This window comes from Nematostella vectensis, chromosome 4 (genome assembly GCF_932526225.1).
Source record: "Nematostella vectensis chromosome 4, jaNemVect1.1, whole genome shotgun sequence".
In the NCBI taxonomy this organism is placed as follows: Eukaryota; Metazoa; Cnidaria; class Anthozoa; order Actiniaria; family Edwardsiidae; genus Nematostella; species Nematostella vectensis.
Genome location: NC_064037.1, coordinates 10,388,426 through 10,408,482, shown reverse-complemented (window position 1 = coordinate 10,408,482; position 20,057 = coordinate 10,388,426). Strand labels below are relative to the sequence as shown.

At 40.3% G+C, this 20,057-nt stretch overlaps 2 protein-coding genes across 2 annotated transcripts; one reads left to right on the top strand and one right to left on the bottom strand.

The window, feature by feature from the left end:
• Nucleotides 1-3,636: 3,636 nt before the first annotated feature.
• On the top strand, nt 3,637-9,089 carry LOC5513705 (papilin). The gene is made up of 7 exons (XM_001633887.3): nt 3,637-3,967; nt 6,301-6,423; nt 6,529-6,618; nt 6,854-6,991; nt 7,441-7,539; nt 7,921-8,070; nt 8,905-9,089. The coding sequence occupies exons 1-7, from the start codon at nt 3,889-3,891 to the stop codon at nt 8,919-8,921; spliced, it is 696 nt and encodes a 231-aa protein (XP_001633937.2). The 5' UTR covers nt 3,637-3,888; the 3' UTR covers nt 8,922-9,089.
• A 649-nt stretch (nt 9,090-9,738) lies between these two features.
• LOC5513749 (ectin) lies at nt 9,739-19,020 on the bottom strand. Its single transcript, XM_048726803.1, has 8 exons — nt 18,766-19,020; nt 16,548-16,615; nt 15,065-15,176; nt 14,491-14,622; nt 13,932-13,970; nt 13,281-13,509; nt 12,184-12,271; nt 9,739-10,118 (listed from the first exon to the last, which is right to left on the bottom strand). Exons 3-8 carry the CDS (start codon nt 15,171-15,173, stop codon nt 9,969-9,971), a joined length of 747 nt encoding a protein of 248 aa, XP_048582760.1. The 5' UTR covers nt 15,174-15,176; nt 16,548-16,615; nt 18,766-19,020; the 3' UTR covers nt 9,739-9,968.
• Between the last annotated feature and the right edge of the window lie 1,037 nt (nt 19,021-20,057).

The window sequence follows — 20,057 nt, the reverse complement described above, 5'->3', positions numbered from 1 at the left end:
TAGTTGTATGCGACAACTCGAGTCGTAGAGTGTAAAACAACTCACGACTCGGTTACGATGCTCGACTACGAAAGTCGTAGGTATGTAATTCAAGACTTAACGTAGGCAGGTCGCATAAGACTAAATCGTGCTGTCTAAATCTTCGGCGGTGTGGGAATCTGTGCTTGGCGAAACGGAAAGAACATCTTGCACGCAGCACGTATTCTCAATGAACCCCCCCCCCCCCCCCCCTCCATCAGATCCTAATAGTGGCGGGTCCAGGGTGGGTGCCAAAGGGCTGTGTCCTGTCCACGTACCTGATGGCACATACGGCTTTCGTAAAAAGAAATGTATGAAATTCCACAGACTCGCCTTCCAGCATATGTTTTGTAAATTTGACTCCGGACAACCAGAGCTCCCGCTAATTCGAACCAATTTTTTCTTAGATTCGCTTCACACATTTAATGTATTTTTACTCTTGGTAGATATAATATTTTCAGGCGCAGGAAGGTATGATAGTTGTTGCCTAAGTTTATATAAGGTGCACCTAATGTGAAATTTTCTAAAAAGTCGTTTTTATATCCTTCGAACTCCAGATAACACGAATTCCGTGGTTTAAGGCATCACGAAATAAACCGTGTACTGTACCTATTGCTTATAATTAAAGGATCGCGTGTAAGAAGAATATCGTGGAGGAAAAATATGCCCAAATCCAGGCACATTTTGTTCAGCACAAGTTCTTGTCCCAGCATTCTTTGCGGTTGCACTCCCCGCTGAAGGAAGTCTAAAGTCTAGAATAATTGTGGCAGAGAAAAACTAGAGAATGTTGTGACCCCATTACCCTTTTTACGGTCGTCTCTGGCAACCGCATATTTGTCATCCTCGCGATCAGGCATTCATTGCGATTATTTTAATTGAATTTGCTAAACAAGACCCTGCTCGCAGGGAGACGGCATACCTGTGTTGGATGTGCATCTGTGATGTGTTTGGGCCTCTGTGCTGTTTCTGCCATAATGAAAATACCAACTTTGAAGACGGTGATTGTCCTTTTAGGATGTGAAACCAATTTCGGCCCCTTGACACAGTGCTTTCAATATTTTGAAATATTTTTCGCGTTTTCCGTTAAAAATCATCGGATATTATTACGTAATCGACCGAAAGTAAGCTAGTGATAATGCGGCTTTAACAAACAGCCGAGAAAGGGATATCATGCGGAAGAATAACCAAATGGCTGGCAAAATAACAAGCAGGGATAGCTAATGCGGCGAAAACGCGTCGGAGATAATCCTTATGCTTCATCATTTGGGTGGTCCTGAAACCTCAAAGGAATATAGTGAAACTGTTTCCACACTGACAACCACACAGTGGTACTAAGGGAATTTGAAAAAAAAAAACATAACATGTAACATGACAGTGCAAAAAAAAAACGGCGCAAAATCAGAGAGGAACTAATTTCCCGTGATATGATACCATACTGGGGATTTAGTTGCCTTCCCTGCTAGCAGAGGCCTCTTTTCTTTGTATTTCGTTGTGCTGGAGTTCGCGAGGAAAAGATACCTCTGCCATGGGTCGCAAGCTCGTTTGATCAAACCGCCGTCCACGATCGTGGACGGGAGATCCAGAGCGCATGCTCCGTTTATTAATTACTGGCCACTATTTGAGCCCACAATGACTAGCGCATGCATGAAACGTATATCCGTTGCGGGATAATAAGCCCGCATTCGAAACGGCGTCCTCCGTAGAAATATCACGCGACCAATTATAAAAGAAGCCATTCCATGCCTTATCTTCATTCAGAATTTTCTCTCTTTTGACTAACGAGTCAATCTCCCGTTTACAGGTTTTGCATATTCTTCTGGAAATAGCTGATCTAAGTTTACCAAAAAGTTTTGTAACATTTTCTTCGAGTCCAACTGTGCGATATTTACATTGAAGAAACTCGCCTGCCCAGATGTCTTGAAATTAATCCCACAAACAAGACAAAACTCGTCTTTGCTGCGTTTGCTGTTCAATCTTTTAAGTGACGTTTTAGGTGATTCAAATTGAACAGTTGTTTTCTTTTTTCGAAGAGGAGAACTAACCGGAGTTTGATTCATGATTTCACGACTAAACCCATGCAAAGCATATTAGCATATTGACAGCTTTCGCGAGATGGTACGGGTTTTGGCACGTCGGTCGCTTATTAAGGCTCACGCATGCGCAACAAAAACAGTTTCGACCCATGGCAGAGGTCTCTTTTCCTCGCGAACGCCAGCCCAGCGAAATACAGAGGAAATAGGCCTCTGCTAGCAGGGAATTAGTTGCCTTGCTTACTGTACAGAAACCTAAAACTGCATTGTTCAATCTCCATCCGCTTTACATTGGTTGATCAAAGCACAATAATTATATTTTTCTGATTATCCGAAGGATGGATGTTCTTCGAAATCACTAAAATCACTTCTCAGCGTGCAGCTTGCGTCCTTTAAAATGCTAGATTTGCTAAAATCTTTTTAAGTTGAAAAGCTTAAGATATACTACGCCCCACAAACGCAAATGTGAAAGACCCCTCATCACATGATTACTGTCTCTTTGTCAATAACATATCCTCAATGAGTGTTTTACTAGTACGCTGGATCCTCGAGCATGGATAACATTTGGGCGATTTTTAAAGGTAACCTGGTACGTGATAATAAAACCATTACCTTCATACTGGGATTCGTAATGGCAGTTTTGATTTGAGGTCATTCTTTATCATTTGGAATATTTAAAGCAAAGATAACGGTAATAAGAAAACAATTTTTGACCCCTCGTAACAGTATTTGCACTGTCCCATAGGCCGGGACCGCGAGTAATGCATTCTGCAAGCAAGGCATACAACCGTCTGCTATTCTTGATGTTGATTCTAAAATTAGTTTTCGTGTCAAAGAGAAAGAATTGGGAATTCTAGGGAATGCCGGCTACGGAAATACCGGTCTGAAAGGGAAAGCACGGTGCGGGGGAGGGAGTTATTTAGGTAATTAGACTATATTCCTAATCTTGTTCAGGAAGGAAAATTGGTTAGTAAAACATGAACCGGATAGTTCTTTTTAATTTCTATCGGAATAAGATAAACATGAGTATAATAGCAATGTTCATATTCGGCTATAGTTTTTATTTTGCGGCGCGATCCAGTGCCGTACAAGTGCAGACAACTTCCTTGTTTGTCCGGTTATCAATCAACAGTCGTCAATAAAGTATCAGTCTTCATTCGTGGATGCCTATTTGGGGTATTCTTACAAATAGACAGTAGTTTTTCCAAATCTAAACTATAAGAAAGGAGTGCTGGATCGACATTCTCTAGCATATTTGCGTGATGAGTTGATCTAGAGTTAGCGTAAACATGAAATTTGACACGACCCTTGCTGTGTGACGACATTACCCCCCCCCCCCTCCCCTCTGTGAAGAACAATGGAACTAGACGTTGCATGGGTCGACTGCCGTGTAATCGACATGCCTTGCTGATTCCTCAAAACGCCACTGAGCCTATTTCGGGTTACGGTTAAATTCTCATCATATCTCCGCTTTTGTGGGTAACCACAAAATTCCCCCCTTCCTCAATCGCTCATAGTAAAACTAACATGTATCCGTTTCTTTTTGTGCTCCAAACAATGTATAAGTACTTTTTTATGATGTGGAATGCACTAGAAGTTGTGTCGTTGGGCATTTTCGGATCCCCCGAAAATTGTTCATTCCATACCGCTCGTACGGGCGACTCCACCTGAAAACTTAGCGAGGCATTTCCGACGGCGGCGCGAATCATCTGCCAACGCCTAAAAGCCACGCAAGTTGCTCGGTCAACGGTTATCCATAAAAGCAACAATGCACAGATAGCGAGCTCAAACGATTACCAGAAGTAGCCAAGTGCCTAAGAAACTAGAAAACTGAAAGAAGATGAAGAGCATATTTATTCAAGGATTTGTTCTGATAATGTTCGCCGCCGTGTCTTATTCGAGAATACCAGTCAAAAAAGGTGAGTAATGTTTTTAAAAGAGAAGCTCTCTAATAGTTTTGTCATCTTTTCCATTATAGTTCATGGTGAATGTGTTTTTGGTTCACAAGGTTCATTTTAAGAATGTTTTACTTTTGTTGCTGGTATATAAAGTGCGTCATCTAATCTAATCTAATCTAATGACTTTTCATGGTGACAAGAAGATATGCGCTTGCGAAGACATAAAATATAATTTTCACCAGGGTTCGATGCAAACACACAAGTATTGCTTTCCTGATGAAACCGCATATGAAAAAAAAAAACTTGGTATGAACATCCCAAAAGCACGACAATGAGATCTCTAGTAATCAATAAGTACACTAGCTCACATCCGTCGATAAGATATCTAGTAATTAACTCTTCGATTGAACTTACGCTAAAAGACACGGATAAAGCGATGCAATCAAACGACTCACTGCCAGCTTTCAATGGCAGCTAGTATTTGAGACCTCGAAGGGCGTATGTTTTTTTTTTGTCTCTGTGATGATTCGACCGTGAGGAAGTTTTGTAATGTGAGAACTTTTCAGAATACTCAATTGCATTAGCGTGTGAGTCATCTGTATTGCTTACATGACCTGTTATGAAAGCTACGTGAAGGTTGTCAAGTCACACGATACGATTTGTCACGTTACGCCTTCCTGTTTGAGGACATTTTGAGACTAGACCCTGCGCGCAGGGTTGACTGGGATACCTGAGATCTGCAACTTGTTTGGGTCTTGTGTTCTGACATGTATGACAAAGATTTTACTGCCCACTTTGTATATGATGAGATATATATACAATCTTGGTTTTTATTGTAAATGCCATATCACAACACTGATTGGGGTAAGAAAGGTAAGAGCATCATCTCTTCAGGTGGCCGTGGGGGGTGGACTTGAGGTGTGCTCCATGAAAGGGGCTGATTGTACTATCCTTTACGGGGTAAAAATCTTACAAATACTATCCCCAAAGCAGAGTTAGCACAGTAATAAAATCAAGGAAAGCTGAGAATGTGTTTTAAAATTGTTATTTCTTAAAAATATCTTTGGTTCACAGCCCTCAATGTGCTATTATTACTTAGGGGTTAATTTATTTTTACACCTAAAGCCAGTCATATTGTACAATATAATTTTATTGAAATTTATCATTTTATTTATGTTAGTGCAAAGTAAACAACAACATTTATTTATTTCGAAGTCAAACGGGAGGGATATAGAATATCCAGACTTGAAATTAGAGCATATACATATTTTCAAGACAACACAATTATCTAGATTTAATTGAAAATGTTCCATAAAAATAAAATGACATTCAATGAGAAATAAAGGTATTTTAGGGAAATAAAAAAAACTCATCTAAAGGAAGCACACAAAAAAGCACCAAAGTACCAAAATAATTTTCATAGATTTACATGTCATACACTACACGTGACTACTGACATGTTTTTCTCTAAAGCAGGATTTTAACTTTTCTAGTACAAGACTTTTGACACTTAATTAAGTATTGATGAAAACTGCTTGATATTCTGATGGAACTTGTCTCAATGCAAGTTACACATACTCTGTACTTTATTGGAATCGTCGTGGTAAAAATGATATGACATTCAATGCGAGAGATCAAGACATTTTAGAGTAAGAAAACAAAATTCATCTTATGGGTACCCGGTCAAGTGTCCAATCTGAGTAGCCTATTCTTTGGGATTCATTCATCAACAAAGAGATTTGTAAGAAAAATGCTTATGTGAGGTTGCAATGAGTACACTAAAAAAATAGATACACAGTGGTGCATGAGCTTCCTGGGCATTGCACAATAATACACGTTTTTAGGAACCACGACGAAAAAAAAAAACAGTTTCATTTTATAACTGGGCTACCACAGGTATCCTAGTAATAATCAGATAGATTTAGATATTATTGTTTATTGGGTCACATCACGTTTTTATTATGTGATGCGTGACGTTTGAGGGAGGGCTCGTACAAGCGAAATGCTGGTCGCGTATTTGCCGGCTAGATACTGTGTATTATAGGCCGCAAAGTTATCTTATTAAAGAATTTACACGAAAACTTGCAGGGAATTTTAATTTCATTCTTTTTCCGTGGCGGCCATTTTGAATCCCAGAGACATTTTTTCCCATCAGCTAAGACTCGCACCCAGTCTCTGATCAATAGAAAGAAAGACCCGCTGAGAGGAAAAAGAGGGCGCACAGGGGAGTCTGGAAAGGGAAGATGAGCACTTCCCCTCTCCTAATAAGGCATCAACTTGCCTTGCCTGCTCTAAAGGAAAATGTATGTGTTGATATTCGTTTTGTCTCACTAAATATCGTCGGTCATTTCCAGATTGCCGTGATGCTATGGGGGGAGGCCGTTGCCTTAAATACATGCGCTACTACAAGAAGCTAGGAATCTCACTCTGCTCGACGCCATTTAAAGCCAGGTGTCAAATCACGTGTCGGATCTGCTGTAAGTAGATGTCAATCAACTTATTACGTCATATTATCCTGATCAACAGTATTACCCTTGCTTGCTGTCAATTACTTGTGATTGATTGGTGAATTTTTATTGCAGCCCCGCCCCCTGCCTGTGAGGACAGTGATTTTGGTTGTTGCTGGGACAAGAAAACAAGAGCACGTGGACCCGGTGGTGAAGGATGTCCATGTGAGTAGAACTTTCTAGAAAATTCTAGAATAGGTAACAATACCAAGTGGTTGGGAAGGGGTATATAAAGAAAGACCACGCCTTCTTGTCACGCAATGCTCTTGAGTTCTAAAGCACCTGGCGTGACAAAGGCCTCGTGAAATTCTGGGTAATATTGGTTATGAAAATGCTTAAAAATATGTTAAACAACATCCTAAGAATTTGGTTTCTCATAAGAATTCGAATTTCTTCCCAGTCTGCCGGGATCAGAATCGTGGCAAATGCAAAGAGATCATTACGTCCTTTGCCAAACATGGAGTTTCCAAGAAGCAAGTGTGTTCTTACAGCTGGCCACGCAAACATTGCCCACAGTCATGTGACCTCTGCGGCGCAGGTAATGATTTCACGTATTCTGTTATTATTATTATTATTATTATTATTATTATTATTATTATTATTATTATTATTATTATTATTATTATTATTATTATTATTATTATTATTATTATTATTATTATTATTATTATTTTATTAAACCAGGACTTCCTTTCATATCAGCACATATATTGCTGAAGGTTGCCTGTCCTGTGTAAACATGAATAAAAATAATAAATTTGTTGATGTTTATGGCGCTAAACATTCCCATTTCATTACCCTAACGATGACAATCGTTTTATTTTTATATAGCGCTAGATATACCCCTTAACCAAGGCCTTTTTTCATGTTTAAAGCGCTAATACCCCTTCTATTACTAACCCATAACGATGACGATTTTTAAGTGTTTATAGCGCTAGACATACCCTTTCCATTACTCTAACAATGCCAATTTTTTGCTATTTATAGCTAGCCCCGCCATAACCCTGAAAAGGTGTCTATCAAGTACTTATGGATGCTGCTGGGACTTCAGACCGGCACTGGGGCCTAACGGCGAGGGATGTGCTGGTGAGTAACGCAAGGCGCGTCACGCACATGATCAGACATACACCTGTCACGTGGCACACCTCGAGTCACGCAGTGACACCTAGGGTCACGTGCTATACCTCCAGTCTCACTCCAGTAACACTCGAGTCACACACAAACATTTCATCTTACCTGACGTACACATACTCGAAACGGTAACAAATTGACACCATCACATTGCCACAGGCAGTCACCCAATACTTAGCATCACAGTTGTTTGTCACGCAAACCGGAAAAAAATACGAAATGTATAACGCAAATCGCATGTGCGTCACGTCACGCAAGAAGTTTTCTTTGTCACGTTTAGTCACGCGTCACATGTCACGCAGGTTAACATAACCATAACGTTTCGTTTCTTTTCAGAATGCATTGACACATTCCCGCACTCGTGTCGCCAGTTCGACTTTTATTGCGGAGAAGACGGCGTCAATTACTCGTTTATGAGAAGGTCGTGTCCGCTGAGATGCGGTCTGTGCTCGCCTGGGAAGCTCCTCTTACAACCCTACCAAATAAGTAAGTCTGACATCTAATTAGAGTCCGTACATCCGACTTACATTACCATACCAAATAAGTAAATCTGACATCTAATTAGAGTCCGTACATCCGACATACATGACCATACCAAATAAGTAAGTCTGACATCTAATTAGAGTCCGTACATCCGACTTACATGACCATACCAAATAAGTAAGTCTGACATCTAATTAGAGTCCGTACATCCGACTTACATGACCATACCAAATAAGTAAGTCTGACATCTAATTAGAGTCCGTACATCCGACTTACATGACCATACCAAATAAGTAAGTCTGACATCTAATTAGAGTCCGTACATCCGACTTACATGACCATACCAAATAAGTAAGTCTGACATCTAATTAGAGTCCGTACATCCGACTTACATGACCATACCAAATAAGTAAGTCTGACATCTAATTAGAGTCCGTACATCCGACTTACATGACCATACCAAATAAGTAAGTCTGACATCTAATTAGAGTCCGTACATCCGACTTACATGACCATACCAAATAAGTAAGTCTGACATCTAATTAGAGTCCGTACATCCGACTTACATGACCATGCCAAATAAGTAAGTTTGACATCCAATTAGAGTCCGTACATCCGACTTACATGACATTACTGTTGCTTTGTTTAATATACTCAAAACTCCATCATTTTTAAAAATTATTATTTGATTGTTAAAAATAGAACAGGCTCACATAAAAAGTATTCAGGTTGTTTTTAGCAACTAATTAAGCGTGAAAGTGAAGTCGTTGACGATACGATAGGCATGTAGGAATGTTGATTTTTGTGCCCTAATGTTTTTATTTTATTCCATTGCAGAGGAATTGAAACTTTGACCCTGCCCAAATTTGCCATGCCATTAAAAATATGGAAACCCGGGGCGATCAGTCACGTGATGAATATAACACGTGACATGCAGAAAAAGGATATATTTATTTATTGAAAATATTTTAGTTTATTTTGTTCGAATAAGAAATGAGGTAAATAAAGCAATGATGAAAATAGCCGCGTTTTATTATTTTCCCATTGGCATCGACCATATCATTAATTGACGGTTTATTGGGAAAGAAAATGTGCATGCCCACTAAAACATCCTGCACGCCAATTGCCAAAAGAAAAAAACCCTTCTTGACAGAAAAACTCACCCCCGTTATAAGGTTGACCCCTTAACAGATGCTAAAAAAAAGGCTCGGAAATGTTGAGTTTATGGAGAATGGAGGGGAAATGGCGCGCGGCTGTTCTCTGATAAGTTAACGAGCTGGCACGAAATATTCGACGAACATATACATGTGGAGCCAGGTAGACCACGGTAATACGCATTCGCCCCTATACTCACATGCGAAACATCGGCGTGAAGCCTTATATTAGCGTATATGTAAATGTAAAGTAATGGTGACCTATAATTATCTCACAAATCCAGGCTTGTAGAAAAAATCAAAATTTTACCGAGGCAAAGCTTGCCACTGGATGATACATCTAAGAAAAGCAGGTATTTTATCTCATATTTTTCAACTGTGAAACACTTATCATCAAAGTTTTACTGAGGCGAGTGCCTCACTTGCCTCGTGCTGGCTACGGCCCTGATCTACAACCCTAGTCTTTCGCGTCCTAAAAATGACCAAGCTTGTAGGACTAAGGACAGTTACCCAAATATTGATATGTAATGTATTTCTCTTTATTAATGTTTGTCCTTGTTAATGTTGTTTTACATACCCAATACATATACGGGCTGGCTACTGGCTGAGGGGCGGGGGCCCCAAAAATCATAGAGAAATCATGCTATAGCTTTGCAGCACTGTCTTTATCCATCTGTGATAAGACACGACATCGCGTGACGTCACCAGGTTCCATCTCCTCCTTGCGCATGCGCTGAAGTGGTGCCCTTATGCGCGAATGCTGCCGACTTGTTGCGTGAACTCGCCGTTGTAGTTACCTGGTGGGGAGTACCGCGCGACAATGTAAGTGCTGTACCACAACCCGCGCTTGATCCGCGCGATAGCCACGCCCAAACGCCGAGTGTCCTTCCACACGATCTGTAATGACACGTGAACAACACGTGAGCGTCACCTGAACAACAAGCGAGCGTCACATGAACAACACGTGAGCGTCACGTGAACAACAAGCGAGTGTCACGTGAACAACAAGCGAGCGTCACATGAACAACAAGCGAGTGCACATGAACAACAAGTGAGCGTCATGTGAACAACACGTGAGCGTCACGTGAGCAGTAAAGGCTTTTACACTCCCTCAGTATTAGTGTAAGTCACATGAGAAATATCTTGACACGTAAACAACAAGCGAGCGTCACGTGAACAACAAGCGAGCGTCACATGAACAACAAGCGAGGGTCACATTAACAACAAGCGAGCGTCACATGAACAACAAGCGAGCGTCACATGAACAACACGTGAGCGTCACGTGAACAACAAGCGAGCGTCACATGAACAACAAGCGAGTGCACATGAACAACAAGTGAGCGTCATGTGAACAACACGTGAGCGTCACGTGAACAGTAAAGGCTTTTACACTCCCTCAGTATTAGTGTAAGTCACATGAGAAATATCTTGACACGTAAACAACAAGCGAGTGTCACATGAACAACAAGCGAGCGTCACATAAACAACAAGCGAGCGTCACATAAACAACAAGCAAGCGTCACACAAACAGTAAAGGCTTTTACACTTCCACAACATTTGTGTGAGTCATACGAGAAATATCTTGAACAACACACGGGCGACAAAAAGGAAATATCTTTGACATGTGAACAACACGTGTGAGCGTCACGTGAACAGAGAAACATGACACATGAGCTGCATCGTATGGCTAAAGCTTTACTGTTATGCTGGAGATTTCGGCTCTTTTAGATCTAGCAAACTAATGCAAAGTTACCAACAAAGGCACAGTTCGCTGAGATGTAAAGTGAAAAATATCAGGGTCTATAAGGCGCCACGGGACCCTCTCTTAGAAGCGAACAAAACAGGAATGGGGAAGAAGACATGCATGTGGCCATCCGTATGACGTATACACTCTAAATGGATATCTACGAGTCTTAAAGTCTTAAAGTCTTAAAGTTTATAACCTTTTATAGCTTTCGCTAACGCAAAGGGGGGATGGTGTACCCTGGCTAGAGGCGGCGCATATAGCCAGGGGCCTGCTTGGATCTTAACGCAGGCAAGGCGGCGGCCTGAAAGAGCTGTAAGGATGGCAGGGCCGCAATGTCGCCAGATACCAAGTTCCAAGTTCTTATTGTTCTTGGTATGAAGGACATGCCAAACGCATTTACGTTTGCTTGCAACTGTCTATAGCTTATATCTGTCCTTCTGGATGTTCTTGTGTTCTCTTGGATGCTTGTCGGGAAAGGGATTTTGACTATGTTGTTTTTGATCTTAAAAAACATTGATAGTTGCAGCATGAGGCGTCTTGTTTCCAGAGTGTCCCAACCTAGAGACTCAACCATTTCTGTAGTGCTGGCTTTATAATTGTAGTTGGAAGTTACAAATCGCGCGGCGCTTTTTTGTACCTGCTCGAGGAGGGAAACATCCTTGGTGGTGTACGGATTCCACACAGCGGCGGCATATTCAAGTTTAGGCCTGACTAATGTCATATAGGCACGTTCTTTAACCTCTCTTGAGCATGGTTTAAGGGTTCTCCTGATTATACCTAGTGTACTGCTAGCACTGCTTGCGATCTTAGAGCAGTGGCTCCCCCATCGTAGGTCGCGAGAACAGCGCACGCCCAGATAATCATGGGAGTCAACAGACTCCCATATACGAGGACAATTAAGCTGAATGGAGTAGTAAAATATGCATCCCTTGTCACAAAGACTAATATTGAAAGTTAATGTCCACGAATTATTCCCTTGAAACGGCCGTCAGAATACTGCCAGCCAAGCAGGTCGGATTAAAGGTCTAAAAAATGTGCAAACCAAGCCAACATCGTGACATACAGTTCAACAAAGTGTCAACCAACCTCGTCTCCTGGTTTTTCTGGGTAAATTTCAATATGGCGTCAAGCTGACGAAAACTATTTGAAAATTATCGATCCGTGATTTGAAAAGACCCTGGGGACGAGGGTTAGTGTTTAGGTATATCCGCTGACCTGTGTAAAGTGTCCAATGGGCGCGCCTGAAACTTGAAAGACACTCTCTGGTGGGTTGTTGAATGGATAATCTACGACCTCGTCATACCTGTGCCGATAGAAAGGTGTAGTAGATGGATGAGTAGATGTATTCAGGACTTGACGAGCTAGTTTGGGATTCGGGTAGCACAGGGTGACTATCAATTACCAGGCTAACTCATATCTGACAATCTAGTTCTGAAAACAGTCTAGAACTATGAAAGTCAAGAATTTCTACTTATAGGCATGCGTGTTCGCTATATTTTTCCTAGCCGCCATCTTGAAAAAATGGGCCTGACATTATGCCACCACAGGATAACCATGGCTTACCAGGCTCTCTAGGCATCATTACACCACAGGGTAACCATGGCTTACCTGGCTCTCTAGGCATTGGTGAACCACAGAAAAGCCATGAATTACGATGCTTTTCCTGCATAATCCATAACACAGGGTCTTGAAGGGGTTAAACGACTAGCGACAAACGGCTTAAAAAGTAACTGACAACCGACAAAACATGACTAGCGACAACAAAACATTTGGCGACTACAGACATTTAACCTGTATGTTTTATTCAACGACTACCGGCTTTTAACCGGTATTTTTACTCTTTACTTCCATCGTCAATCTACTTAAATTCGGCCATTTCAGAATCTGTACTACTGTATTTCCTGTTGCATCAACTTTTCAGTCAATAATAAACCCATAATTAATTTATTATCAATAAGTTATTAAGATTGATTAGTAAATCAATCCTAAATATTGTTAATCTTATCTTGTTTATACGGCTTAGAATACTGGCTTAGATTCACCGACTACCGACAAAGACCGATAATTCTTACCGACTACCGACAAATTATGGAAATTTTAACTGACTACCGACATGCAGACGCCCCCCCCCCCCCCCCACCCATCCAGACCCTGATAACAGGATGACCATGACTTACCAGGCTCTCTCGGCATTATTCCACCCCAGGGTGACCATGACTCAACAGACTCTCTAGGTAGTATTGCACCATAGGGTGACCATGACTTATCAGGCTCTCTCGTGATTATTCCACTACAGGGTGACCATGACTTACCAGGCCTTGACCGCTTCAACACATGTGACCGGGCTTGCAGATACTTTAGATATGTAGTAAAGGTTCTCGCCCTCGTCGCTATTAGGCGCATGCTTGAACGTGTTGCTGTTGGCCAACAACAGCGACCACTTTCCGGCATCACGAGCCAGAGAATTATCCCAGGTCAGCGGTCTAGCTCCGTGTAGGGCACGCTTTGTGTTATGTGCTTTTAAGCACTCCTGTTTATTCACTTTTAAGATAGTGGGGAAATGAATGGAATAAATGGTGAGTAAAAATAGCTAAAAAATGGTGCTATCGTGTCTTTATGATCAATTAGGCTATTGTTGCTATGGCTACCCATTGCTAAGGCCAATCTGTTGCTATGCCTACAAGATTGCCGTTACTATGACTACATGTATTAACATTACCGTTGTTTTGTGGTATTTATTTATATTACCGTTGCTATGGCTACATTTCTCAATATTACCGCTGCTATTGATTTCTGCTGATATTGGTACTCCTTGTTTCCTGCTAGCAGAGGCCTCTTTTCTCTGCATTTCGCTGGGCTGGCGAGGCCTCTGCTAGCAGGGAATACTCGTCTTTTAAATATAAAGGCTAGATTTTGAGCATCAAAAACTACTCGTTGCTAAGGATATAGTTGCTAAGGATTACCTGTCGCGAGGGCGGCTTGTGGTGGTGGAGTTGGGCGTGCTGCAATAGAAAGGAAGGGAAAAAAAGTAGGAATAGTAATAGGAAAAATGTACTGAGAAATATAGCGGTCTTTAGGCTTGGGGTGCGACTTTCCTTAACCTTTTATTTTTTTTTTCTATCTTGTTTTACTAAACATATTCGGAAGGAGTACAGTAAACAAATAAAGCTAGGCAGTCAGAAAAAATAGACTGGGGGGAAAGCCTTCCCCCCCTCCCCAATCCACCCTAGATTTTTTTAGTACACTTCTATATGGTGAACCTGAAAACCTCTCTATAGTTAGGCCACCCCATCCCCCCAACCCTATCCCCCATACACACGCCTAAAAAGGGTGCTACGCGACCCAAACTTGTCCCACTGATATACTGTCAAGTGATCATAGCGGCTGCCAGGTGGAGTAAGGTATGAAAAAAGGGTCATGTATTGTGACACCAAACAAATGAACAGTGTGTGCTGTTTACCCCACACCCTTCCACTCGCCCTATTCTCAAAAGTTCAAAGGTCTGCCCCAGAGGCATCTTACGCTGGCAGAGGCCGCATGAAGCAGGGCAAGTTTTTTCCATGAAGTCGAAGTAGCCCTTGCCAGGTTCGCAGTACCCGAGTTTCCTCCAGTAGGTACAACCCGCTTTCTTGTCCCCTCCCCCCTCGGGACAAACTGTGGTACACAAATGAAATATACAAGAACATGCAATAGGACATAGAGTACGATATTAATTAACCTGTTAGGCAAAAAGTACATTCTAGCGAGTCTAGAAAACACAAAAGAAAAATTACACTGTGTGTGTATTACGGCAGGCTATAAATCAACCTAAGGTTGAAAATGTATGCTAACGTCTTTGTGAAACAGAGTAGTTGGGCCGACGTTACGAGCGTTAGCCCTTCGTCGGAGCTAAAGCATATCATGTATTATAGCTTGTCTACACCAACGGGTATTTCTACAGCGTGTCTAACTATATTCAAACGCATTTCAACTGAACAAGCATATAATCTTAACGGGGTTAACGTATTTAACTTTATTAAAAATTGTTGCTGTGTACGTTTCTAAAATATGAGCCAAATGGAGTGCATTTATGTTCAGCAGTTTTAACCATACTTACATGCGCGTTTAGCCACAGCCTCGACTGTATCCGGCGCCTTTGGGGGACTGGGAGGGAATCCATGGCACGTGACCCCTAGCAGACTGAGGATGACCAGACTGGACAGCATTTTCTAGAAGAAAACGCCAAATGAACACGGGCGGTAAGGGTTGTTTTCTTGATGATCCGTGAACGGCCTTTTTTGTTTATCGTGAATCGTGAAATGGACAAATTAGAAACCGTAATCCGTGACTGCTACCTTCGCCGTGATTCGTGAATGTCAAAATTTGATTAGCGTGAATCGTGCTCTTTAAAAATCGTTAATTGTGATCTATGCTCTTTAAAAATCGTGAATCGTGATTTCCGAGTAAAAATTGATGCTTGTTGTCAATTTATTAGTTTATCGTGAAACGTGTTTTCCAATTTTTGAAACGTGCAGGGACCCACCCCACCCCCCCACCCCCGCGGCCCACCCCCTGACCTATGCCAACCTCACCCCACCCCCTTACCGGCCTGAATGAATAGCCCATTTCTGAGTAACGCTCCACTGCTCTCAAAAAAAGCTTCAAATCGAGTCCCTGTGCCCATTTCTGTTACATTTACTGTAGTTTTAGCACAGGGCCTTGATTTGAAGCTTTTCTTTAAGAGCAGTTGCGAGCGTAATTCGGAAATGAGCTAGTTGATCTTGTAGAAAGCCTTTTTAAAATCTCATTAAGATTGTCTAATAGGAAGTCTCATTCAATTATTTTTTAACAGACATGTTCGGTCATTTTATCAAGAAATTTCTTTTCAATATTTGATTGTTCATTATAAACAAGGGACCATCTCTTGTTATAAACTAAATAAATTGAAATGATTGAAAGACTAAAGCTCGTACTAGAATTCATGTAAAGTATGGTAAGGTAAGATATGCCGCATATTGATCTTTTTTTCTTTACGGAAGTGACCGTGTTTCAACCGTTTCAACAACAAAAACAATTTTTGCTTTTTTTATATCCTCCTAATCCTTACTTCTATACTTTCTATACTTTTACGTCATGTGTATTTTCCGTTCTTGTTCGCTGAAAATTGTACATCTTGTACAATGTATCTTGTATATAGCGGCACTGGTGAATTTTAGTATAATCAAGAACTCTCGTAATTATAATTGATTTGAGACCACCACAAGTTCTTGTATTAAGTGTTACCAGCTCAAAACTTAGGCAGTCAAACATTACTAAGTCGATACTAAGTTACAGAGGAGAAAGCTCCCTTTTAAGCTGCTTTTCTTAGAAATCCCTTATTTATGAGGGTAGCAGGACACAAATCAAAAGATGGCGTTAAGATTTTCTTTAACACCGAGGTGACACTTCGTTACAGAATTAAAAGTAAATGATCGAAATAATAGTTACTTTCCATCCACATCCAATTTTTCATGCACAACACTATTTCTCTTTAAAAAGCAACAATCACTTCTAACAGTTAGTACACACTCTAGATAAAATATCCCTACAAGCCCTCTTACCTGGCAATAAATCTTTCAATAAGGAGGATCTTCCAAGGCGAATACACGAGACGAATCACCCTGACACCCTGTTAGGTAATAAACAGTTGGTATGCAAGGGTTCAAGGTCACGTGACTCATTACGTCATTTGCCACGTGAACACCTTACCGGAATCAATAGAGCCTTCGACTAGCACGAACACGCAGCTCTATCAGGCTTCACTTATCCAGTAAACATGTCTTCATTGTCAGTATTGTGATAATATTGTTCTCATAAGATCATAATGTTGGATGTTTACTTCTAATCTCCAAGTAAATATTTCGAAAAGAAAAGTCGCTGGACAACATAGCATAGTATACAGCTAGGCTGGATTATCTTCATTTCCCCATTGCATTTTATACTTATGTTTTGTCAGATATAGCTTTTTTTACTTTTTATATTGCGTTATTTTCTACGGATAAAAGTTCCATTAAAAAACGTCTGACCAACAAAAATTTGCCTGTGTGTCGAAAAGTGAACAAGAATAAAAGACAGCAAGGATAAAGTTCGGGATAATTTTCATTTTTAAGCTTCTTGTGTAATTCTCTCGCGAAAATCCAAAATTTTGATTTTAATTTAATAAAGATTAAAAAGCGGAACAAAATACCTAGAGTACGTAATTAACGAAAAGTTACGCCGCCTTAATTTATTTCATGTAAGGGAATTCAGAGGTACCCAAAAATCGCGTGAGAGGGGAAAAAACGGCGACAAGTCACGAAATGATAAACCTGTCTGGTACGACTTTTATTGATGGGCACGATACCGCAAACTGCACATTATTCATTAACTTTGATAAGCTATTCATCAAACTAAGTGCTCTTGGAATTTGAGAAAGATAGGTAAAAACAATTCGCAATATTACCGCGAGTAAGTACTCTAAAACGAGAAGTTTGCGGTGCAAATAGAAAAACGTGTCCACGGTATATATGTAATGTTTGTCGAGTTCTTGATAATCTGCCAGATGAAATAGAGATTTGACATGCGGTCAACTTTGCTCTACCGACACTTTTAACACGGTCTGTGGGAATTAATAAAAATTAAAGACTCTGCGACATGTAATGTTTTTAACGAAATTGTCCACGTCTGTGTACTTGATTTTGAATACGAGGCTTTAGGATAATAAAAACTTGAGTACAAAAAGGAAAAAAAGAAAATTGCCAGAGTTGATCGTTTCATCAACATTTATCTAAATAAAAAATTTAAATGAAGGAAAATGCGTTTTACTACTTTTATAAGATGATGACATAAACTGTTTTTTCTCTATTGCAAATAAGCGTTTCTTTATAAACGTTCATATAGCACATAATTACTGTACCTTTAAAGAATATGTATTTTATTCTTTCTTTCTTTCAAAACGTTCCTTTAACTATTTTTTAATGTTTGAGTCTTTTTCAACCCTAACATTTAAGGTTATTTTTGCGTACATGACCGTCAAGACACACCTGGTCCTACACACTCGCACCTTATGCATCCGGATCAAGGGCACACACAACCTTGGAGTTCGTCAAACAGGAAATTATCAGCTAACATCAGTGTGAAAGTATGTAGGATGTTAGAAATCCGTCACATGTACTTTTGGCCGGATCCACTGTAAACGACCAAATTTAATCATATAACATTTACATAGAAAAATAGATATCTAAATAGGAACTGTTCGGGAGAACGAGTTGCTACCTCGTCCAAAAATTGAATGAATATCATCGAGTTGTGTGAATGAGGTGAAGTTTGAGGCTCACACTTAAGCCTCCCCCATTTTGTAGTATCTAATGTTACTACCAACAGCTTTATATAAAACTTCTAATTTTACATTCACAATGAAAGAAAAAATAAACAAAAGTGCTTGTAGTTAGCTTGAAGCAAATAGCGAAAAACTAGCTACGGATTTTGATGTTAACTAAAATTATTCGAGAAAAAAGACAGTGAAATAACGCGAAAGATATGTTTTGAGGTAGCGCAAACAAACTACGTTCTTGTTTAAATTTCTTATCCTTTTCTTCTTTTACCTTTTTAATAAGCCATAATAATTCGGGTTGAATGATGCAAGCTCGAAACCGGCATTATAAAAAAAAGTAAGCTTAAAAAAAGACACAGACATTCCATACCAGAAAGAACAGCACATAATTATGAAATACTTTAGAGATTTGACACATCATAGACTAATGAGGCGTAGACGTGAAGATTATAGTGTTCCTTAAGTACCTGAGGAAGCCCAGTAGTCAAAGCCAGTCCAAGTCGTTCGTGCGCCAAGGAGAAGACTGATGCTATGATGTACGCGCGTTGTCGGGTTATGCGAGGCGTTGCCCAACAGACACCTGCGCCTTCACATCTTCCGCAGCAAACAGACCTATACACACTTTACTTCCAAACAGAGATAAGTGCGGGTCCAAAGCCGCAATAAAAGCCTTGATAAGTCATATAGCAGCGGAAGGTTAAACTGTATTTCGCCCGAAGCCAAAAATTACATGCAACCGAGAAGATGGAAAATTTATGAAATTTGTTGGTGAAATGCAAAGCGTCAACAGCGGCTAAATGCAATCGGATTTTCGCTGACCTTAATTAAACTGCGGTAATGAAATAAAAATCAAAGTTTTTCTGTAAATAAGATGTGTTTTTTGCTTTTGGCAAGATCCGCGATATTAGTATCCAAATTCGGTTACTCATATCCCTTTCGACTGTTCGACAAATAAAAGAAATAGCAAAATTACCAATAATTGAAAAACAATGATTAGAAAGGTGTTGCACCGATGTCAATCTTAGTCTGCTAACCGGCTCTCCAGTGGTTTTATTCAGAAATGACTTTTTTTTTATTCCTAAAACCCTAAACTACGAAAACAGTAATTTCCTAAGAAACCCACTGTCAAGACAGCTTCTGCACGCCTTCGCTCCAGTATCTGATACATAGCAAAATACTCTGCTCTCTTATAAAATATCCTAGTGCTCTGTTCTTGTTGTGTGCTTGAATTATATGGCCTGGCATTTGTTTTTTTTTTTTTCTTTAGCCTGTAGGTACTTTCCACGGCCGGTACAGGCCGGTTGAGGGGTCAATAGGTTAAAAAAAAACTCATAAGATCCTCAAATGGAAAAAAAAGCGTCACAATACCTCGATACTTTTCACTTCATATCTCAACAAACTGTGCGTGGGATAAACGTCTGGGAAAGAGCTAAGAGCCTGGCTAATGCCTCCTTACATTCTTATCAATGTACGGGTCCCCTAGGTGCCTTGGTATTGTTCGCTAGTTTCAGATAGCTGTGTTGGGCCGACATCTACAAATTGATAAAAATTGTGTCTGTGAAGCAATATTTTTTTGCAAATTTAGTGAGACAATTGAGTATTACGCTATGATTTTTATTTTGAAACCGGCTTTTCAGTATGCACTCCCTCTTTCACTTTTGAGTTTTTGGTTTTAAAATACAAATCACAGCGTAATCACCTTATTGGCTCTATATTTCGCGGGAAAGGCTTCTTATTTAGATAATCAAATCTGTTAAAT

Bases quoted from the DNA above. Each gene is read 5' to 3' on its own strand.
- LOC5513749 (XM_048726803.1), bottom strand. From the start codon at position 15,173: ATGCTGTCCAGTCTGGTCATCCTCAGTCTGCTAGGGGTCACGTGCCAT. The intron at 14,623-15,064 runs GTAAGTATGGTT...TGTGTACCACAG, and splicing joins GGCTGTGGCTAAACGCGCAT to TTTGTCCCGAGGGGGGAGGG. The intron at 10,119-12,183 runs GTCAGCGGATAT...GTGTCATTACAG, and splicing joins CCATTGGACACTTTACACAG to ATCGTGTGGAAGGACACTCG.
- LOC5513705 (XM_001633887.3), top strand. From the start codon at position 3,889: ATGAAGAGCATATTTATTCAAGGATTTGTTCTGATAATGTTCGCCGCC. The intron at 6,619-6,853 runs GTGAGTAGAACT...ATTTCTTCCCAG, and splicing joins CGGTGGTGAAGGATGTCCAT to TCTGCCGGGATCAGAATCGT. The intron at 6,992-7,440 runs GTAATGATTTCA...TGCTATTTATAG, and splicing joins ATGTGACCTCTGCGGCGCAG to CTAGCCCCGCCATAACCCTG.